Genomic DNA, 23,245 nt, shown 5'->3' with positions numbered 1-23,245 from the left:
GGCGGACGGATCACGAGGTCAGGAGTTCGAGACCAGCCTGACCAACATGGTGAAACCCCCGTCTCTACTAAAAATACAAAAATTACCCGGGCGTGGTGGTGCGCGCCAGCTACTCAGGAGGCTGAGGCAGGAGAATCGCTTGAACCCGGGAAGCGGAGGTTGCGGTGAGCCGAGATCGCGCCATTGCACTCCAGCCTCGGTGACAGAACGACACTCTGTCTCAAAAACAAACAAACAAACACCGGCTAGTATTTATGAGAGGATGGGCCCTTGCGGAAGAAGAGGTGCTAGGAATATGTCTGGGACGGGGAGGAGACAGGATTTTGTGGGAGGGAGAACTTAAGAACTGGATCCATTTGCACTATTGAGGGAATAGCCAAGAGGGAAGTAGAGGAGCGTCAGTAGTAACAGATGCTGCCGGCAGGGATGTGCTTGAGGAGGATCCTGAGATGAGAGCAGGTCACTGGGAAGGGTTAGGGGCGGGGAGGTGTTGATTGGTGTTGGTTTCAGTTTTATGCATGAGAAAGAAAACAGCCAGAAGCATTGGAGAAAGCTAAGGCAAACCACCACTTACCCGGTCAGTCACTCCCCTGTAGCTTTCTCTTTCTTGGAGAAAGGAAAAGACCCAAAGAGTTGGAAGCGATATGTGAAAAAATACAGAGTTTATGTTGTCTAATTACAAAAAGCAACTTCTAGAACCTTTAAAAATAAAGGATTTTGTATTCGAAACCTTCCAAATCTTAAATTTATTTTATTTTATTTATTTTTGAGACGGAGTTTCTCACTTGTTGCCCAGGCTGGAGTGTAATGGCGTGATTTGGGCTCGCCGCAACCTCTGACTCGTGGGTTCAAGCGATTCTCCTGCCTTAGCCTCCCAAGTAGCTGGGATTGCAGGCATGCACCACCATGCCTGGCTCGTGTTTTTGTATTTTTAGTAGAAACGAGGGTTCTCCATGTTGGTCAGGCTGGTCTTGAACTCCCGACCTCAGGTCATCCGCCCGTCTCGGCCTCCCAAAGTGCTGTGATTACAGGCGTGAGCCACCACGCCCAGCCCTATTTACCTTATTTTAAAATGATAAAATGAAGTTGTCATTTTATAAACCTTTTAAAAAGATACATGTTTTTCTAATGTGTTAAAGTTCATTGGAACAGAAAGAAAGAGATTTACCTGCTGTTCGCGTTTAAGAAGTACAAACTGTCCTTAATGCAGAAAATCTTAGAGTGTCCATCTGGTAAGTCACCACAAGAGGGTATTAATTTGAGATTCCTATAGATTATCTGCTATGCAAATGAACAGAATTGACCTTACATAGTAGGGAGGAAAAGTCATGTCTAGTAAGATTAGGCTGTTGTAATTGCTGATTTTCTTAACTGAAGAACTTTAAAAATGTAGAAAATGACTCCTTGTTCTCCATCCACTCTTCCTCTCCCACTCCTCTCCTCTTCAAAACAAATCCTGTGGTCTGGGAAAGACAGGGACCCTATCTTGATTGGTTCTGCACTGGGGCAGAAATCTAGTTTAGATTAACTGGCATTTTGGTTTTCTTCTAGCTCTAAAACTAGCTTCATCACTTGAAGTGGCAAAATAAATCATGAATGAGGCCGTGGGCAGTGGCTCATGCCTGTAATCCCAGCACTTTGGGAGGCCGAGGTGGGAGAATCATGAAGTCGGGAGATCGAGACCATCCTAGCCAACATGGTGAAACCCCTTCTCTGCTAAAAATAGAAAAATCAGCTGGGTGTAGCCGCGCATGCCTGTAATCCCAGCTACTCATGAGGCTGAGGCAGGAGAATCACTTGAACCGGGAGGCAGATGTTGCAGTGAGCCAATATCGTACCACTGAACTCTAGCCTGGCGACAGAGCCAAACTCCATCTCAAAAATAAAAATAAATAATAAATAATCGGCCGGGTGCGGTGGCCCATGCCTGTAATCCCAGGACTTTGGGAGGCCAAGGTGGGCAGATCACAAGGTCAGGAGATCGAGACCATCCTGGCTAACGTGGTGAAACCCTGTCTCTACTAAAAATACAAAAAATTAGCCGGGCATCGTGGCGGGCGCCTGTAGTCCCAGCTACTTGGGAGGCTGAGGCAGGAGAATGGCATAAACCTGGAGGTGGAGCTTGCAGTGAGCCAAGATCTCAGAACTGCACTCCAGCCTGCCACTCTAGCCTGAGCGACAGAGTGAGACTCTGTCTCAAAAAAAAAAAAAAAAAAAAAAAAAAAAAAAAAAAAAAAGGCCGGGCGCGGTGGCTCAAGCCTGTAATCCCAGCACTTTGGGAGGCGGAGACGGGCGGATCACGAGGTCAGGAGATCGAGAGCATCCTGGCTAACCCGGTGAAACCCCGTCTCTACTAAAAAATACAAAAAAACTAGCCAGGCGTGGTGGCGGGTGCCTGTAGTCCCAGTTACCCGGGAGGCTGAGGCAGGAGAATGGCGTAAACCCGGGAGGCGGAGCTTGCAGTGAGCCAAGATCCGGCCACTGCACTCCAGCCTGAGCAACAGAGCAGGACTCCGTCTCAAAAACAAAAACAAAAAAAACAAAACAAACAAACAAAAAACCATGGATGATTGGTGTCGTTTAGGGGATAAGTCTTTGAAAGAACCTTCCTCTGAAACTGGCTCTGTACATTTAAATAAGAATACTGCAAGTCATCAAAGCCTTTAGCAAGTCTGACTCTTGGAGTGAGCTTTTGTTTTTCTTGGTCTATAAAAGGAAAAGGGGACTATACTATTCACATTTTGCTTTTGAATTGAGGTATAATTTACATACAATGAAATGCAGAGGTTTTTTTATACAGGATCTCTGGTGCTATCACAGCTCACTGCAGCCTCAACCTCGCCAGGCTCAAGCGATTCTCCCACCCCAGCCCTCCAGAGTAGCAGGGACTACAGGTGTGCACCACCATGCCCAACTAATTTTTGTATTTTTTTTTTTGTAGAGATAGGGTTTTGCCATCTTGGTCACGCTGGTCTCAAACTCCTGACCTCAAATGATCTACCCACCTTGGCCTCTCAAAGTGCTGGGATTACAGGTGTGAGCCTCTGCACCCAGCCATGGTCTGAAAATCTTGATTGAAATACCACCTTTTCATTTCCAGACAGCGCTATTTAAAATTACAACACCCTCAAGACACACTTTATCCTCCATTCCTGCTGCTTCTCCATAACATTTATGACTAGCTGACATTCTATGTAATGTATCCATCCTTTATTTCGAGTACCACAGAACGTAAACTCCAGGATGGCAGCAGAGATTTTTGTTTTGTTTATGTACATCTGTATCTTCAGTAGTTAGAACAGTACTTGGGACCTAGTTGCCACTCAATAAACATTTGTTGAATACATTAAATAATAAACTAAACTACATTAGTTCTTCGATTAATTTTTAAAAATATCATTAGTAGTGAGTAACATTCAAAAAATAAGTTGAAAATGTGTACCTACTGCCTGTTACCCACAATAAAAAAGGGTAAATTCAAGGAAATTTTCTTTTGTGCTTTATGAAAATTGTTTTTCATATTTGGAGCCATGTCAATCAGATTAAGGAAAATGCAAGTTTTGTTTTCAGAGAGATAACAAGATTTATAAATAACCATCCTCTCCCTTGCCCTTCAACATTTTAGCTAAACAAAAATAAGAGGAAAACAAGATTTATAATTTATCAATTTATTGAAAATCAGAGCCAGAGAAGCAGGAAATGACATTGTAGGAAAAAACTGCTTTTGAAAAAGCACAAAACTGCCGGGTGCGGTGGCTCAAGCCTGTAATCCCAGCACTTTGGGAGGCCGAGACGGGCGGATCACGAGGTCAGGAGATCGAGACCATCCTGGCTAACACGGTGAAACCCCGTCTCTACTAAAAAATACAAAAAACTAGCTGGGCGCAGTGGCGGGCGCCTGTAGTTCCAACTACTCGGGAGGCTGAGGCAGGAGAATGGCGTGAACCCAGGAGGCGGAGCTTGCAGTGAGTTGAGATCCGGCCACTGCACTCCAGCCTGGGCGGCAGAGCAAGACTCCGTCTCAAAAAAAAAAAAAAAAAAAAAAAAAAAGAAAAAGCACAAAACTTACTCATGACAATCAGAGTGATCAAAAAAATCCTCAATAGTGTGGCATTTGGATCCCTTTCTCTTTACATTTCCATGGAACAGAGTCATAAAAATAGGATGTTCTTTCTCATTCTGGCAAATTAAACCATCAATTAAAAACTCAGATACATAAAAATTAAAGATGTAAGAATGAAAGTTAATGCTAAATTTTTATTTTCAGTCAGCTATTGTATGTTTTCTAGTTTTTCATTGCTTTTTTCCTGTTTTCTGTTAGATTACTTTTTTTTTTTTTTTAGACGGAGTTTAGCTCTTGTTGCCCAGTCTGGAGTACAGTGGCGCCATCTTGGTTCACTGCAACCTCTGCTTCCCAGATTCTAGTGCTTCTCCTACCTCAGCCTCCTGAGTAGCTGGGATTACCGGCGCATGCTACCATGCCTGCCTAATTTTGTATTCTTAGTAGAGATATGGTTTCACCATGTTGGTCAGGCTGGTCTCGAACTCCTGACCTCATGATTCGCCCGCCTCGGCCTCCCAAAGTGCTGGGATTACAGATGTGAGCCACCACACCTGGCCTAGATTAATTTTTAATGGTTTTTTAGACTCATATGTATGGAAAGCTCTAGGATGGGGATCATATTTCACTTCCTTTTAATACAGTACCCAGTATAGCACAATTTGCAGTTATGTCTTAATATGTGATTCCTGATCATGACTGGAAACAGTGTTATTTGTGGTAGCTATAGGGTAAGTAAGGATTTCATCCTCCTTTAGGTTTCTTGAACTAAAATTCCTTCTGCTGGCCTCTAAGTCAGTATTGGCAGTTGTTTCCGATAATTGGTAGTTCTCTGTAACTTTTTACCTATGACTATAACATTTTTGACTTTCAGAAGAATTTGCTAAAATGTGTACACCAGTGGGTTGTTGTTTTTCAACCTAAACCTAGCTGCTTTTTCCAGTCACTTATCCGTATTGGAAGCTCAAAATGCAAATATACAGTAGGCCTAAAATATTGCCTGGTTTGAAAAGTGCTTAAAATATTTGAATCATTTTTATAGTAAACATTTACTCTCATCAGGACCTAGAAGAGGAACATTTTAATTTTTTTCGTATTCCCTTTTCACAGTCTTCCTTGAGCATTCATTACCTTTTTACATATTGGAGTTTTCATCTGTTCAAAGTTTGTGTTTACAGTGTGTTTATATAGTTTAGATTATAATTACCATACTGAAATATAATTATTTCAGAATTGAGTCAGTGGTGAGAATGAAAGCCATCTGGTATGATAACTGAATCCAATTTTTCTTTTACGGAGAATTTCTTTGAAATGTAGCTTATCTCAGAAATAGGGATTTAGTAACAAATCAGTTTTCTTTGTCAAGGTTGTTTCTCTTTTTTTTTTTTTTTTGAGACGGAGTCTTGCTCTGTCACCCAGGCTAGAGTGCAGTGGCGTGATCTCGGCTCACTGCAAGCTCCGCCTCCCAGGTTCACACCATTCTCCTGCCTCAGCTTCCCGGGTAGCTGGGACTACAGGTGCCCGCCACGCCCGGCTAATTTTTTGTTTTTTTTTTTTTGAGACGGAGTTCTCGCTCTGTCGCCTGGGCTGGAGTGCAGTGGCGCGATCTCGGCTTGGCTCACTGCAAGCTCTGCCTGCCGGGTTCACGCCGTTCTCCTGCCTCAGCCTCCCAAGTAGCTGGGACTACAGGTTCCCGCCACCACGCCCGGCTAATTTTTTGTATTTTTTTTAGTAGATACAGGGTTTCACCGTGTTAGCCAGGATGGTCTCAATCTCCTGACCTCGTGATCCGCCCGCCTCGGCCTCCCAAAGTGCTGGGATTACAGGCGTGAGCCACCGCGCCCGGCCATTTTTTGTATTTTTAATATAGATGGGGTTTCACCGTGTTTGCCAGGATGGTCTCGATCACTTAAGCCTGGGAGGTGGAGGTTGCAGCAATCCCAGATTGTGCCACTGCACGCTAGCCTGGATGACAGAGCATAACGCTGTTTAAAAAAAAAAAAACCCATAATATTAAATTATTTGAAAATGAGATTAAATAATCATTACCTTAAGTGCTTCTTCATATTCTCCTAAAAAGACAAAAAATATACACCATGATAGTTCTTCACACACCCCAAAATATTCTATTATTTTAAAATTATTTTTATTTTGTACACATCCATTCATTCATTCAAGAATCTATAAGATTAAGTGTAGCCAATTCTAAAGATGGACTGTATAACATGAGGAATGTATTATAGTTAATCATATATTTATGATTTTTGCTAAATGAGTAGATTATGGCTGGTTTCTGGGGAGGGCTCAGGGCACCACAGGGCCACTATAATGAGATGATGGATATGTTAATTTGCTTCACTATAGTAACCACTGCCACGTAACATTGTGGTCAACCACGTGTATGATGGTGATCCCGTAAGATTATAATGTCCATTTTTACTGTACCTACTGTACAAATGCAACACTGTGGGAATACTTTTATGTCTTGAACTGGGAGGCATATTAATCTCAGAGGACTGGCATGTTAAATATGAAAACCAGGCCGGGCGCGGTGGCTCACGCCTGTAATCCCAGCACTTTGGGAGGCTGAGGCGGGCGGATCACAAGGTCAGGAGATCGAGACCACGGTGAAACCCCGTCTCTACTAAAAATACAAAAAATTAGCCGGGCGCGGTTGTGGGCGCCTGTAGTCCCAGCTACTCGGGAGGCTGAGGCAGGAGAATGGCGGGAACCCGGGAGGCGGAGCTTGCAGTGAGCCGAGATCGCGCCACTGCACTCCAGCCTGGGCGACAGAGCGAGACTCCGTCTCAAAAAAAAAAAAAAATAAAAATAAAAAAAAAAAAAAAATAAATAAAAATAAATAAATAAATAAATAAATATGAAAACCTCCCAATAAAGCTGTCCTTAGGGTCCATTCAAAGGCATCATCCTATACACAAAAAACTGCTATATAATAAAATCCCCTATGTAACTAATGTCCATCAGTGCAATGTTAATTTGTAGTATACCAAATTCCAAACTCTAAAATTAATACTGCAATAAGGTTTGAGTACAAATAGAAATGCCTCAATGAGCAGATTAAGGCTTTTAAATAAGGCTGAACAGACTCTCTCAGGGACTCACCTTGACTGTTGATGGATACCTATAAAAGGAAAAAAAACAACAGTGAATTATATGTGTCTCATCAATTGAGCATTTCTGTTACTAGGACCAGCCCCATAGGACAGACAAAAACTCAGGCCAAGCCTTCAGCTTTTCTGTATCACTTGCTAGTCATGAATAATACTTAAGAAATGTTATTGCTTATCTACTGTGCCCTCCTTTATTTCAGATACATTAAGAGGCAGTGCAATATAACGGTTAGGAGCTTGAGTTCTATAGCTAGAGGGTATGGACTGAACCCTGACTTTACTACTTCCAAGTTTTTGTGCGTTTAGGCAAGTTATTTCACCTCTCTGTGCCTCAGTTTCCTCATGAGTAAAATAGTGATGATAATAATGTACTCAATAGATGGCATTGTTGCTAGTCTGCCACACTGTAACCACTCAATAAAGCTTAGTCATTAACCTGGGCAACAAAGTGAGACCCCATCTCTCCAAAGAATTAAAAAATTTTGCCAGATGCAGAGGCATGTCCTAGCTACCCATAAGGCTGAGATGGGAGGATTCCTTGAACCCAGGAGCTCTAGGTTGCAGTGAGCTATGATCATTCCAATGCACTCCAGCCTGGGCGACAGAGTAAGACCGTGTCTCTTTTTAAAAAAAAAAAAAAAAAAAAAAAAAAGCCTTAACTATTATATTTGTATTATTATAAACTGAATGGCTTGCACTATATGTGAACTTAAGGTCACTACATAATTTTTTTTTTTTTTTTTCTGAGACGGAGTCTCGCTTCGTCGCCCAGGCTGGAGTGCAGTGGCGCAATCTCGGCTCACTGCAAGCTCTGCCTCCCGGGTTCATGCCATTCTCCTGCAGCAGCCTCCCCAGTAGCTGGGACTACAGGCGCTCACCACCACACCCGGCTAATATTTTGTATTTTTAGTAGAGACGGGGTTTCACCATGTTAGCCAGGATGGTCTCGATCTCCTGACCTCATGATCCGCCCGCCTCGGCCTCCCAAAGTGCTGGGATTACAGGCATGAGCCACCACGCCTGGCCACTACATAATTTTAAAAGTTATCTTGGCCAGGTGTGGTAGCTCACGCCTGTAATCCCAGCACTTTGGGAGGTCGAGGCGGGCCAACTGCTTGGGCCCAGGAGTTTGAGACCAGCTTGGCCAACATGGTGAAATCCCATCTCTACTAAAAATACAAAAATTAGCCAGGCGTGGTGGTATAAACTTGTAATCCCAGCTACTCGGGAGGCTGAGACAGAAGAATCACTTGAACCCAGGAACTGGAGGTTGTAGTGAGCAGAGATTGCACCACTGCACTCCAGCCTAGGCGACGGAGTGAGGCTCCGTCTCAAAAAAAAAAAAAAAAAAAAAAAAAAGTTATCTCAGGCCAGGCATGGTGTTTCACACCTGTAATATTACCCAGCACCTTGGGAGGCTGAGGTGGGAGGACTGCTTAGGCCCAGGAGTTCTAGACTGGCCTCAGCAACATAGTGAGACCCCATTTCCTTTTTTTTTTTTTTTAAAGTGAAAGTTATCTCTGAGCTATTCTTCAATGTTGCTTCTCCGTTTCTCAACTCTATCTCAGATGCTGCAAGTCTTCTTAGAATATTCAATTATCAAATATATTTAAACCACCACACAAATGAGCTAAACACTATTTTGAATTATTAAAGCCCATATCACTGGAGAAATAAGATTGCTATTCTGAACACCTAGCAATAAGTACCATAATATACTTTACCTCTTCATTTTCCTCATCCAGGTATTTTATTTGAATAGTATCCAGATCAAATGAAACTTTTACCTACAAAAGAAATACACATTTAAAGGCAGGTTATAATGTATGCAGAAGTCAAAAGATGAGCTGTGCACATTTCATTACATATTAAATATTTTATACAGTTAAAAAAATCCACAAAATCAAAAGACAAACAACAAACAACCGTAACAACCCATAACAAAGGGTTAGTATCTGCAACACACCCAGAGCATCAGCAAAACTGCTAATGATACAATTAACAACTCAGGTAAAAATATACATAAAATTCAGAGAAGAGGAAATCAAAACACCTAACAAGCACATCAGAAGATTTTCAAACTTTCTGGTGGTCAGAACAATGCAAACTGAAGCAATGAGATGCCATCTCATCTGAACAGCAAATTTTGTGTGTGTGTGCGCGTGTGGGAGCACAAAAAATGGGAAGACTTGGGTTCCAGACACAGCTCTGGCCCATTACTAGACATAAAACTGTGAGCAGGTCAGTTCACCTTTAAGATTCAGTTTTTAATCTTTAATCTATAAAAGAGGTCTAATATGTCTGCTCTGCCTGTCTCACAGTGTTACCATAAGGATCAAATTAAAAATGTATATGCAAGTTCTTTCAAAATGTCACTCAAATATAAAAAATATAATAAAGGCCAGGCACAGTGGCTCATGTCTGTAATCCCAGCACTTTGGGAAGCAGAGGCTGGCAGATAGCTTGAGTCCAGGAGTTCCATACCAGCCGAACCAACATGGTGAAACTTCGTCTGTACCAAAAATACAAAAATTAGCTGCATGTAGTGGTACAGGCCTGTAATCTCAGCTACTCAGGAGGCTGAGGCAGGAGAATTGCTTGAACCTCGGAGGCAAGGTTGCAGTGAGCCAAGATCATGCCTGTGCACTCCCGCCTGGGTGATATAGCGAGACTCTGTCTCAAAAATAAAATAAAAAATTGGCCCGGTATGGTGGCTCATGACTGTAATCCTAGCACTTTGGGAGGCTGAGGCGGAAGGATCATGAGCCTAGGAGTTCAAGACCAGCAACCCCATCTCCTTAAAAAAATTAAGTTAAATTAAACATTTTTTAAAATAATAAACCAGTCTTTAGAACCATAAACCTGTACTGTTTTCGACAATATAATGCACTGCCCTGTCAAACACTCCAATTAAGACTGTTATTTTAAGGATCCTGACCTCTGTGAAGATCACGCACTTTTTTGAAACCCTAAGACAATTATCCCCCAATTTTCTCCATTCTTTGTTTCTACCTAGAACCAAGTGCACCACAAAAATACTACTACTCTCTTAATAACAATCCTGCTGACATCTACTATTCATTCATATGAAATGTAATTATTGGGGTCCTTAAAATTTGGGCAGAATCTTTGTCAATTCCCCAGGACCTCAGGCAAAAAATCAGGGAAATGAAGTGACTGACTTAGTCTGCCAAAAGCAGATGTTCAGAAATACCACTTTCCAACTTCAAGAAACACACTTCCTGCCAGGCGCGGTGGCTCACGCCTATAATGCCAGAATTTTGGGAGGCGGAGGCGGGTAGATCATGAGGTCAGAAGATAGAGACCATCCTAGCTAACACGGTGAAACCCCCGTCTCTACTAAAACCACAAAAAAATTAGCTGGGCGGGGTGACGGGCGCCTGTAGTCCCAGCTACTCAGGAGGCTGAGGAGGCAGGAGAACGGCGTGAACCCGGGAGGCGGATCTTGCAGTGAGCCGATATCGCGTCACTGCACTCCAGCCTGGGGGACAGAGGGAGACTCCGTCTCAAAAAAAAAAAAAAAAAAAAGAAAAGAAAAAAAAAAAACACACTTCCCTACTTGTGAAGGAAATTAATCTTCGCATCTTTTTCTCAAATTACACAATTGGAAATTAATTTAAATACTCTGGAGCTCCTCCAGCTGGTGGGCCAACTAAGAGAAAACAGGAAGTGGGAGATTATAGCTTTGGCTGACAAGTAAAAAAAATTCTTTCAGCAAAAGCATTAATCTTGAACGTGTGTAAACACCAAAGTTATGGTTAATCCTATCTGCCCCTTAGGTCTACGGCCAGTATAGTCAGATAGCTGGGACCTAGGCCTTCAGCTTGCTTGCTTTTTTTTTTTTTTTTTTTTTTTTTTGAGACGGAGGTGTGTTTTTTTCTTTTTCTTTTCTTTTCTTTTCTTTTTTTTTTTTTTGAGACGGAGTTTTGCTCTTGCTGCCCAGGCTGTAGTGCAATGGCGCGATCTCGGCTCACCGCAACCTCTGCCTCCCAGGTTCAAGCGATTCTCCTGCCTCAGCCTCCCTAGTAGCTGGGATTACAGGCGTGTGCCACCACGCCCGGCTAATTTTGTATTTTCAGTAGAGACGGAGTTTCTCCATGTTGGTCAGGCTGCTCTGGAACTCCCGACCTCAGGTGATCCGCCCGCCTCAGCCTCCCAAAGTGCTGGGATTACTGGCATGAGCCACCGCGCCCGGCCTGGCCTTCAGCTTTCATAACTGGCATGACTTTAAGTCCATGCCACTGACGCACCTTGGCTTGGCACAAGTTAACTTTTCCTCTACGTCTTTTTTTTTTTTTTTTTTTTTTTTTTCTCAGCCTTAACAAAATCCCTTTAATGAAACAGACCTGGCAACCTGAGCTTTGATTACTGTCTCCACCAGAGGCCTGTACAAGACAAGTTATTCAAACTTTAAAATGTGCGACCCGAGGCCGGGAGCAGTGGCTCATGCCTGTAATCCCAGCACTTTGGGAGGCCGAGGCAGGAAGATCGCTTGAGCTCAGGAGTTCAAGACCAGCCTGGGCTGGTGTTTGAGACAGTAAGACTCTGTCTCAAAAAAAAAAAAAAAAGTGTGGCCTGAAAGCTGGATGTTTGACAAAAAGGAAAAAAAGTGCCTTTCCAACACCGAAGGTCCCTAACCAAGGAGAGCTCTTTAACAGGGTCTCGAAAAAAGGAGGATGGGATGAGAAAGATGTGTAGGTAGTGTCATTTTTTTTACTTGCAGAGTTCATCCTAGTCTTCCAGTTATCGTTTCCTAGCACTTAATGTTCCCAAGACAGTGTCACCACCCCGAGGACTCTCTCTCATTTTCTTTGCCTGGGCCCTCTTTCCACTGGGGAGTCGTGGCCTTCCATCAGCAGAAGCCGATGTTCTCAACCACATACTCTACAACTCTCCGGCGCTTTTCGCCCACTCGGTCCCTCTGAACACGAAGGGCTCTCTCATCCTGTCACTAAAAAGATTAGCTGTCCCGAGACACGGGAAAAGTCGCCCCTCTTCTTTGCAGGATTCCTCCCTTGAACTTCTCCAAACCCTCTTACGGTGACGTGACCCCACCCCTAGGTAACCGAGGCTGCTTCCTTACCAGCTTCCCGCTCCAGTGAGGCGCCCGGCGGAGGCCAAAGCCAGAACCGTCCGCTGCCAGCTCTGCCACTATCCCTGTGGGGTGAATCTAACAAGGCGCATAAAGACTAACTAGTCCCGTTACTCCCAGTTTTCGCCAAGATGATTGGCTCTTACCACTTGTCCCTCAAAATGACCACCCCATTGATTGGTGGAGATTGCGTCGACGGGGCGGGGCAGAAGAAACCGGAGCCGAACAACAATAACAAACATTGGGGCCGAGGGGCGGAACTACGAGTGCGCAGACTTGAGCCAGAGCGGATTTCCCCTTCCCCAGACAAATTCGGCGCCCACTGGGTCGCCACAGGTCGCTGACCTTAGAGGACTGTTTGCCCGAGACTCGTGGGGCTGGATGGGAATTGTAGTCTTCCTAAGAGTTGTAGGTATTTTTTTTTAGGCCTAGTTTTTCCTTTCAAGATACGAAAACATAACAACACTCCAATCCATAACTGTTGACGTGTATAAGCGCGTGGAGGTCTCCAGTCTATTCGCTGGATTTCCGTGAGAATTGTGCCCGCTTCGCTATTGGATGTTTCTCTCCATAAGACTACACTTTCCACAAGGAACACTGTGGCAACGACCTTTCATTCCGCAGCGAATGCTGGAAATAGTTCTTTCCGTCCACCCCCCCCCCAACAATCCTTATTCCTTATATTTACCTAAACTAGAGACCTCCATTAGGGCGGAAAGAGTGGGGGAATGGGACCTCTTTTTACGACTGCTTTGGACACTAGGTAGCGATTCTGACTCTCGTACAGCAATTACTGTGACGTAATAAGCCGCAACTGGACGCGTAGAGGCCAGAGGGCCGGCACTTTAGGGCAAACTAGGGTAGAATTCTTCCTCTCCCGTCTCTTTCGTTTTACGTTATCTGGGGGCAGACTGGGTGGCCAATCCAGAGGCCCGAGAGAGACTTGGCTCCTTCTGTCCCGCCCTTCCTCTGATTGTGCCTTGATTTCGTATTCTGAGCAGCTGTTGCTTAGCGGTAGCCAGCTGGTTTCCGTGGCAACGGAAAAGCGCGGGAATTACAGATAAATTAAAACTGCGACTGCGCGGCGTGGGCTCGCTGAGACTTTCTGGACGGGGAACAGGCCGTGGGGTTTCTCAGATAACTGGGCCCCTGGGCCCCAGAGGCCTGCACCCTCTGCTCTGGGTAAAGGTAGTAGAGTCCCGGGTCCAAGTGATGCTTTGGGGGACTGGCGTGGGAGAGAGAGTGGGTATTCTTTTGGGGGGGGCGGTGGCGGAAGCTGAGAGGCGTAAGGAGTTGTGAACCCTGGGGAAGGGGCAGTTTGTAGGTCGCGAGGGAAGCTCTGAGGATCAGGAAGGGGGCACGGTGTGTCCGAGGGGGAATCATCGTGATAGGAACTGAAATATGCCTTGAGGGGGACACCACGTCTATAAAAACATCGGCTGGTCACGAGGTCAGGACTTCCAGACCAGCCTGACCAACATGGTGGAACTCCGTCTCTACTAAAAATACAGAAATTAGCCGGGCGTGGTGGCGCTCCAGCTACTCAGGAGGCTGAGGCAGGAGAATCGCTAGAACCCGGGAGGCGGAGGTAGCAGTGAGCCGAGATCGCGCCATTGCCCTCCAGCCTGGGCGACAGAGCGAGACTCTGTCTCAAAAAAACAGACAAAAACACCGGCTGGTATGTATGAGTGGATGGGACCTTGCGGAAGAAGAGATGCCAGGAATACGTCTGGGAAGGGGAGGAGACAGGGTTTTGTGGGAGGGAGAACTTAAGAACTGGATCCAATTGCGCTATTGAGAAAGCGCAAGAGGGAAGTAGAGGAGCGTCAGTAGTAACAGATGCTGCCGGCAGGAATGTGCTTGAGGAGGATCCTGAGATGAGAGCAGGTCACTGGGAAGGGTTAGGGGCGGGGAGGTGCTGATTGGTGTTGGTTTTGTCGTTGATTTTGGTTTTATGCAAGAAAAAGAAAGCAGCCAGAAACATTGGAGAAACCTAAGGTGACCACCACTTACCCGGTCAGTCACTCCTCTGTAGCTTTCTCTTTCTTGGAGAAAGGAAAAGACCCAAGAGCTTGGCAACAATATGTGAAGAATTACAGAATGTATGTTGTTTAATTACAAAGAGCCACTTCTAGAACCTTTAAAAAAATAAAGGATTTTGTCATTAGCTCTATGGTTTGTATTCTAAAACCTTCAAAATCTTAAATTTACCTTATTGTAAAATGATAAAATGAAGTTGTCATTTTATAAACCTTTTTTCAAACTATATATATGTATATATATTTTTTTTCTAATGTGTTTAAGTTCATTGGAACAGAAAGAAATGGATTTATCTGCTGTTCGCGTTGAAGAAGTACAAAATGTCATTAATGCTATGCAGAAAATCTTAGAGTGTCCAATCTGGTAAGTCAGCACAAGAGGGTATTAATTTGGGATTTCTGTATGATTATCTGCTATGCAAATGAACAGAATTGACCTTACATAGTAGGGAGGAAAACACATGTCTAGTAAGATTAGGCTATTGTAATTGCTGATTTTCTTAACTGAAGAACTTTAAAAATATAGAAAATGATTCCTTGTTCTCCATCCACTCTGGCTCTCCCACTCCTCTCCTGTTCAACACAAAGCCTGTGGTCCGGGAAAGACAGGGACTCTCTCTTGATTGGTTCTGCACTGGGGCAGGAATCGAGTTTAGATTAACTGGCATTTTGGCTTTTCTTCCAGCTCTAAAACCAGCTCCATCACTTGAAATGGCGAAATAAAATCATGGATGAGGCCAGGGACGGTGGCTTAACGCTTGTAATCCCAGCACTTTGGGAGGCCAGGGTGGGAGATCACAAGGTCAGGAGATAGACACTGGCCTAGCCAACATGGTGAAACCCCCTCTCCACTAAAAATACAAAAATTAGCTGGGCATAGCGGCGCGGGCCTGTAATTCCAGCTACTCAGGAGGCTGAGGCAGGAGAATCACTTGAACCGGGAGGCAGATGTTGCAGTGAGCCAGTATCACACCACTGAACTCCAGCGACAGAGCTAAACTCCATCTAAAAAAAAAAAAGATCATGGATGATTGGTGTCCTTAAGGGGATAAGTATTTGGAAGAACCTTTGTCTGAAACTGGCTCTGTACATACAATGAAATTACATACTCATTTACATACAATGAAATGCAGAGGTTTTTTTTATACAGGATTTGTGTCAAGAAGCTGGAGTGCAGTGGTGCTATCACAGCTCACTGCAGCCTCAACCTTGTCAGGCTCAAGCAATCCTCCTGCCTCAGCTTCCAGAGTAGCAGGGACTATAGGTGCACACTACCATGCCCAGCTAATTTTTTTTTTTTTTTTTTTTTGTAGAGATAGGGTTTTGCCATGTTGGCCATGCTGGTCTCAAACTCCTGACCTCAAGTGAGGCCTCGGCCTCTCAAAGTGTTGGGATTACAGGCGTGAGCCATTGCACCCAGCCATGGTCTGAAAATCTTGATTGAAATACCACCTTTTCATTTCCAGACACTGCTATTTAAAATTACAACTCCCCCAACACACACTTTATCCTCCATTCCTGCTGCTTCTCCATAACACTTATGATTAGCTGACATTCTATGTAATGTATCCATCCTTTAGTCCCATAGAATGTAAACTCCAGGACGGAGAGATTTTTGTTTTGTTTTCGTACATCTGTATATTCAGTAGTTAGAACGGTACTTGGGACCTAGTTGCCACTCAATAAACATTTGTCAAATACATTAAATAATAAACTAAACTAAATTAGTTCTTTAATTTTTTAAAATATGGTGATGGTTAGTAGTGAGTAACATTCAAAAAATAAGTTGAAAACTTGTACTTATTGCCTCTTACCCACAATAAAAAAGGGTAAATTCAAGGAAATTTTCTTTTGTGCTTTATGAAAGTTGTTTTTCATATTTGAAGTCAAGTTAATCAGATTAAGGAAAATGCAAGTTGTGTTTTCAGAGAGATAACAAGATTTATAAATAACCATCCTCTCCCTTGCCCTTCAGCATTTTAGCTAAACAAAAATAAGAGGAAAACAAGATTTACAATTTATCAATTTATTGAAAATCAGAGCCAGAGAAGCAGGAAATGACATTGTAGGAAAAAACTGCTTTTGAAAAAGCACAAAACTTACTCATGACAATCAGAGTGATCAAAAAAATCCTCAATAGTGTGGCATTTGGATCCCTTTCTCTTTACATTTCCATGGAACAGAGTCATAAAAATAGGATGTTCTTTCTCATTCTGGCAAATTAAACCATCAATTAAAAACTCAGATACATAAAAATTAAAAATGTAAGAATGAAAATGCTAAATTTTTATTTTCAGTCAACTCTTGTATGTTTTCTAGCTTTTCATTGCTTTTTTCCTGTTTCCTGTTAGATTAGTTTTTTTTGTTTTTTTTTTGAGGTGGAGTCTCGTTCTGTTGCCCAGGCTGGAGTGCGTGCAATGGTGCGATCTCAGCTCACTGCAGCCTCCACCTCCCAGGTACCAGCGATTGTCCTGCCTCAGCCTGCCAAGTAGCTGCGACTACAGGCGGGCGCCACCACACCCAGATAATTTTTGTATTTTTAGTGGATACGGGGTTTCACGATGTTAGCCAGGGTGGTCTCAGTTTCCTGATCTCGTGATCCGCCCGCCTTGGCCCCCCAAAATGGTGGGATTACAGGCATGAGCCACCACCCTGCCTAATTTTTTTTTTTTTTTTTTTTTTTTTTTTGAGATGAAGTTTCGCTCTTGTTGCCCAGACTGGAGTGCAATGGTGGGATCTCAGCTCACCACAACCTCTACCTCCCCGGTTCAAGCGATTCTCCTGCCTCAGCCTCCGGAGTAGCTGGGATTGCAGGCATGTGCCATCATGCCAGCTAATTTTGTATTTTATAGTAGAGACAGGGTTTCTCCATGTTGGTCCAGTTGGTCTGGAACTCCTGTCCTCAGGTGATCTGCCCGCCTCAGCCTACCAAAGTGCTGAGATTACAGGCGTGACCACCACGCCCAGACTTTTTTTTTTTTTTTTTTTTTTGAGATGGAGTCACACTCTGTCACCCAGTCTGGAGTGCAGTGGCTCCATCTTGGTTCACTGCAACCTCCGCCTCCCAGGTCCAGGCGCTTCCTCTGCCTCAGCCTTCTGAGTACCTGGGATTAGAGGCGTGTACCACCGTGGCCGGCTAATTTTGTATTTTTAGTAGCGATATGGTTTCACCATGTTGGTCAGGCTAGTTTTGAACTCCTGACCTCGTGATCTGCCAGCCTTGGCCTCCCAAAGTGCTGGGATTACAGGCGTGAGCCACTGGGCCTGGGTTAAGATAAATTTTTAATGGTTTTTTAGACTCATTTTTATAGAAAGTTCTAGGATGGGGATCATATTTCACTTCCTTTTAATACAGTACAGTATAGCACAATTTGCAGTTATGTCTTAATATATGATTCTTGATCATGACTGGAAACAGTGTTATTTGTGGTAGCTATAGGGTAGGTAAGATTTTCAGCCTTTTTTAGGTTTCTTGAACTAAAATTCCTTCTGCTGACTTCTAAGTTGCTATTTGGCAGCTATTTCTGACAATTGGTAGTTCTCTGTAACTTTTTACCTATAACATTTTTGACTTTCAGAAGAATTTGCTAAAATGTGTACACCAGTGGGTTGTTGTTTTTCAACCTAAACCTAGCTGCTTTTTCCAGTCACTTATCCGTATTGGAAGCTCAAAATGCAAATGTACAGTACGCCTAAAATATTGCCTGGTTTGAAAAGTGCTTAAAATATTTGAATCATTTTTATAGTAAACATTTACTCTCATCAGGACCTAGAAGAGGAACATTTTAATTTTTTTCGTATTCCCTTTTCACAGTCTTCCTTGAGCATTCATTACCTTTTTACATATTGGAGTTTTCATCTGTTCAAAGTTTGTGTTTACGGTGTGTTTATATAGTTTAGATTATAATTACCATACTGAAATATAATTATTTCAGAATTGAGTCAGTGGTGAGAATGAAAGCCATCTGGTATGATAACTGAATCCAATTTTTCTTTTACGGAGAATTTCTTTGAAATGTAGCTTATCTCAGAAATAGGGATTTAGTAACAAATCAGTTTTCTTTGTCAAGGTTGTTTTTCTTTTTAAAGTCACATTTGGTCCCAGTAATAACACCAACATTGGTACAAGTCATCTCAGGTTTTGAAGCATTTTCCCAAGTGGCATTTTATTTTGTTCTTGCAATAGCCCAAGGAGACTGGCAGGGTGAATGACAGAGAAGGAAACTGCGGTTTAGGTAGAGTGGTTAGCTCAAGGTGGCTCTGCTTATATACACAACTGGTAGTAGAAACCCAGCCTTCTGACTTAGTTCAGTGTTTTTGTTTTCACTGCCCTGTGCTGCATCGGAAATTACATGATTACAAGAATTATATTACCAAACCCTTTACAATAAGATTACTGTCCCCGAGCTTTTCTTGTGATCCTTTTCTTTTTTTTTTTAATTTTTTTGAGATGGAGTCTCTGTCGCACAGGCTGACCCGCCTCAGCCTCCCAAAGTGCTGGGATTACAGCGTGAGCCACTGCACCTGGCCCTTGTGATCCTTTTCTAAAAAGTTAAATATTTAATGAAAATAACCACATTCTTGTCACACTACCAGATTACTTGTTCTTTGATGTCCTGCCTGGACTTTACCCAAGAAGTTCGTTTCAAAAGTTTACATTTGGCCGGGCGCGGTGGCTCACGCCTGTAATCCCAGCACTTTGGGAGGCCGAGGCGGGCGGATCACAAGGTCAGGAGATCGAGACCATGGTGAAACCCCGTCTCTACTAAAAATACAAAAAATGAGCCGGGCGCGGTGGCGGGCTCCTGTAGTTCCAGCTACTCGGGAGGCTGAGGCAGGAGAATGGCGTGAACCCGGGAGCCGGAGCTTGCAGTGAGCCAGGATAGCGCCGCTGCACTCCAGCTTGGGCGACAGAGCGAGACTACGTCTCAAAAAAAAAAAAAAAAAAGGCCGGGCGCGGTGGCTCAAGCCTGTAATCCCAGCACTTTGGGAGGCCGAGGCGGGCGGATCACGAGGTCAGGAGATCGAGACCATCCTGGCTGACACGGTGAAACCCCGTCTCTACTAAAAAATACAAAAAACTAGCCGGGCGAGGTGGCGGGCGCCTGTAGTCCCAGCTACTGGGGAGGCTGAGGCAGGAGAATTGCGTGAACCCGGGAGGCGGAGCCTGCAGTGAGCTGAGATCCGGCCACTGCACTCCAGCCTGGGCGGCAGAGCGAGACTCCGTCTCAAAAAAAAAAAAAAAAAAAAAAAAAAAGTTTACATTTAGGGCTAAGTGTAGTGGCTCATGCCTGTAATCCCAGCCGAGGCAGGTGGATCACTTGAGGTCAGGACTTCAAGACCAGCCTGGGCAACATGGTGAAACCCTTTCCCTACCAAAAATACAAAAAAATTAGCTGAGCGTAGCAGCACGCGCCTGTAGTCCCGAAGGCTGAGGCACAAGAATCACTTCAATCGGAGAGGCAGAGGTTGCAGTGAGCCGAGACCGCATCACTGCACTCCAGCCTGAGCCGTAGAGTGAGTGAGACTCCATCTCCCCACCCCACCCAAAAAAAAAGATTCACATTCAGAAGAAAGCTAAAGACCAGGTACAGTAGCTCACACTTGTAATCCCAGCACTTTGGGAAGCCGAAGCAGGAAGATTGCTTGAGGCCAGGCATTCAAGACCAGCATGGGCAACACAGTGAGATCCTGTCTCTACAAAAATTAATTAACATTAAATTTTTTTTTTTTTTTTTTTTTTTTTTTTTTTGAGACAGAGTGTTGCTCTGTCACCCAGGCTGGAGTGCAGTAGCGTGATCTCCACTCACTGCAAGCTCCGCATCCTGGGTTCACGCCATTCTCCTGCCTCAGCCTCCCGTAACATTAAAGATTTTAAAAATGGCCGGGCATGGTGGCTCACTCCTGTAATCCCAGTACTTTGGGAGGCCGAGGCATGGTGGTGTGTGCCTGCAGTCCCAGCTACTCGGGAGGCTGAGGCAGGAGAATCATTTGAACCCATGAGACGGAGGTCACAGAGAGCCGAGATCGAGCCACTGCACTCTAGCCTGGGAGACAAAATGAGACTCTGTCAGAAAAAAAAAATGAAAAAGACCAGAATAAAGCTGAAGATTTTTTTTTTTTTTTTGAGACGGAGTCTTACTCTGTCGCCCAGGCTGGAGTGCAGTGGCCGGATCTCAGCTCACTGCAAGCTCAGCCTCCCGAGTAGCTGGGACTACAGGCGCCCACCACCTCGCCCGGCTAGTTTTTTGTATTTTTTAGTAGAGACGGGGTTTCACTGTGTTAGCCAGGATGGTCTCGATCTCCTGACCTCGTGATCCGCCCGTCTCGGCCTCCCAAAGTGCTGGGATTACAGTCTTGAGCCACCGCGCCCGGCCAAAGCTGAAGATTTAAAATAGCCTGCAGGTTCCTACCAGGAGTTACCAACTACCTCTCTGATTGTCTTTCCCTACAATATCCCGCTGGATTATTATATTTTAGCACCTTGACCTATCTGATGTCCTGCATACATAGGCATGGTCCTGCTTAGGGTTTGCCTTCTCTGCTCCCTCTTTCCTGGAACGCTCTCCCCCTAATTGTTGCATAGTGTGTTTCTTTACATTATTAAGCTGTTCTCTAGTCTCACCTCAGTGACACTTTCCTGACTCCCTCCATGTACATCTCACCCCCACATACATATTGAACTACCTGTTTCCCCTTACCCTGCTTAATTTTTCTCTTTAATATACTTATTCCCATGTATTCTTTAATTCTGCATCAACTGTCTACCACACTAGAATGTGAGCTCTATGAGAGCAGGCTTTATTTTATAAACTGCTGTATTTCTATCTCCTAAAATAGTACTTGAGTATAGTAGTAGATACTTAATAAACACTTGTTGTATTAGTATAATAAATGAATTAATCTCAGGAAGGCCTTGGTTTTGTGGATAGACAGGTAGGGATGGGAACTTGGGTGATGTATTTTCTAAAGTTTTAATTTTTTAAGCTTATTATTATTATTTTATTATTATTTTGAGACAGAGTCTAGCTCTATTGTCCAGGCTGGCGTGCAGTGGTGCGATCTTGGCTCACTGTAACCTGCACCTCCCGGGTTCAAGTGATTCTCCTGCCTCAGCCTCCCAAGTAGCTAGGATTACAGGTGCCTGCCACCCTGCCCAGTTAGTTTTTGTATTTTTAGTAGAGACAGGGTTTCACTGTGTTGACCAGGCTGGTCTCGAAATCCTGACCTTGTGATCCGCCCTCCTCGGCCTCCCAAAGTGCTGGGATTACAAGAATGAGCCCCTGCATCTGGCCTTATTTTCTTTTTCTTTTTTTTTGAGACAGAGTCTTCCTCTGTCACCTAGGTTGGAGTGCAGTGGCGCGATATTGGCTCACTCTGCAACCTCCACCTCTGGGATTCAAGTGATCCTTCTACCTTAGCCTCCAAAGTAGCTGGGACCACAGGCATGCCCCACCATGCCTAATTTTTGTATTTTTAGTGTAGACGGGGTTGCACCATGTTGCCCAGGATGATCTGGAACTCTTGAGCTCAGGTAATCCACCCACCTCAGCCTCCCAAAGTGCTAGGATTACAGGCATGAGACCAGGCCTGGCCTTAAGTTTATTATTTTCTAAATTTCCTTTGGTGAGTACTTTTTACACTGTTTTTACAAAGTAATCACAAACCAAACACCATGCCTCTTCTGAAGTGATCTAATAAGAGTACACAGTACCATCTGTAAAGTCTTCTTGCCAAAAAGTTGAACCTGAATTTGATTAAGTATATAAGTCTAGTTTACAGGAAATAAGGCTAGCGATACAAGTTAAACCTCACCATGGGGTTATACAGTCAGCAAAATCCAGAATGTGATAAACTCCACAAGTCAAATGACCTAATTTTAAAAATAAATGTTAAGGGAGGAAAAGTATGGGACACCTGTAGATTAGAAGACACTCGGGACTGGGCATGGTGGCTCACGCCTGTAATCCCAGCACTTTAGGAGGCCAAGGCAGGTGGATCACCTGAGGTCAGGAGTTCGAGACCAGCCTGGCCAACATGGTGAAACCCCATCTCTACTAAAAATACAAAAAATTAGCTTGGTGTTGTGGCGCATGCCTGTAGTTCCAACTACTTGGGAGGCTGAGGCAGGAGAATCACTTGAACCCGGGAGGCAGAGGTTGCAGTGGGCCAAGATCGCACCATTGCATTCCAGTCTGGGCTACAAAAGCGAAACTCCATCTCAAAACAAAGAAGACACTTGGATTGGGTGTGTTGGCTCTTGCCTGTAAACCCAGTGCTGGGAGGATTGCTTGAGCCCAGGAGTTCAAGGCTGCAGTGAGCTGTATTTGCACCAGTGCACTCCAGCCTAGGTGACAGAGTGAGACCTCATCTTAAAAGTAATAATAATTAAAATAATCTGGGGTGGGGTGGATATGGATGAAACAACTTGGCCATGAGTTGATGATTGTTGAAACAGGGTGATGGTCCATATAGTCCATTTTATTATTTTATTTACTTGAAATTTTGAAATACTTAAAATTTTCCATATTGATTTAAAAAGGCATTTACAAGGCCGGGCGCGGTGGCTCAAGCCTGTAATCCCAGCACTTTGGGAGGCCGAGACGGGCGGATCACGAGGTCAGGAGATCGAGACCATCCTGGCGAATACGGTGAAACCCCGTCTCTACTAAAAAATACAAAAAAACTAGCCGGGCGAGGTGGCGGGCGCCTGTAGTCCCAGCTACTCCGGAGGCTGAGGCAGGAGAATGGCGTAAACCCGGGAGGCGGAGCTTGCAGTGAGCTGAGATCCGGCCACTGCACTCCAGCCTGGGCGACAGAGCCAGACTCCATCTCAAAAAAAAAAAAAAAAAAAAAGGCATTTACAGTAAAATTTTAAAAAAAGGGCTAGGAAGGAATTCAA

The 23,245-nt window shown here is 44.1% G+C and overlaps 2 protein-coding genes across 16 annotated transcripts in view; one reads left to right on the top strand and one right to left on the bottom strand.

Annotated features, from left to right (window-relative positions):
• The window catches only part of NBR1 (NBR1 autophagy cargo receptor), a 54,621-nt gene extending 42,224 nt beyond the window's left edge, over positions 1–12,397 (bottom strand). The window contains exons 1-3 of one of the 6 annotated variants that reach the window (XM_050762588.1): positions 12,296–12,376; positions 8,916–8,978; positions 7,184–7,202 (exon numbers count right to left, since the gene is read on the bottom strand). Coding sequence is in view for 2 of the 6 variants with exons in the window: in XM_050762586.1 (XP_050618543.1) it covers positions 7,184–7,202; positions 8,916–8,932 (36 nt within the window). In the remaining 4 variants the exon portion in view is untranslated. Of the gene's footprint in view, positions 1–5,942; positions 6,046–7,183; positions 7,203–8,915; positions 8,979–12,295 lie in introns of those variants that run through there. The other 5 variants (XM_050762581.1, XM_050762587.1, XM_050762586.1 and 2 more) reach the window with 5 other exon arrangements.
• Positions 12,398–12,581: 184 nt separating this feature from the next.
• BRCA1 (BRCA1 DNA repair associated) overlaps positions 12,582–23,245 on the top strand; it is an 85,615-nt gene continuing 74,951 nt past the window's right edge. For 5 of the 10 annotated variants that reach the window (XM_050762527.1, XM_050762526.1, XM_050762525.1 and 2 more), the window contains exons 1-2: positions 12,582–13,982; positions 14,609–14,707. In XM_050762527.1, the coding sequence (XP_050618484.1) occupies positions 14,628–14,707 (80 nt within the window). In that variant the 5' untranslated portion in view covers positions 12,582–13,982; positions 14,609–14,627. Of the gene's footprint in view, positions 13,983–14,608; positions 14,708–20,650; positions 22,995–23,245 lie in introns of those variants that run through there. The other 5 variants (XM_050762523.1, XM_050762520.1, XM_050762522.1 and 2 more) reach the window with 5 other exon arrangements.

Source organism: Macaca thibetana, chromosome 16, assembly GCF_024542745.1.
Source record: "Macaca thibetana thibetana isolate TM-01 chromosome 16, ASM2454274v1, whole genome shotgun sequence".
NCBI classification, from domain to species: Eukaryota; Metazoa; Chordata; class Mammalia; order Primates; family Cercopithecidae; genus Macaca; species Macaca thibetana.
Note: the sequence above shows the minus strand (reverse complement) of the source record. Positions and strands in the feature narration are given on the sequence as shown.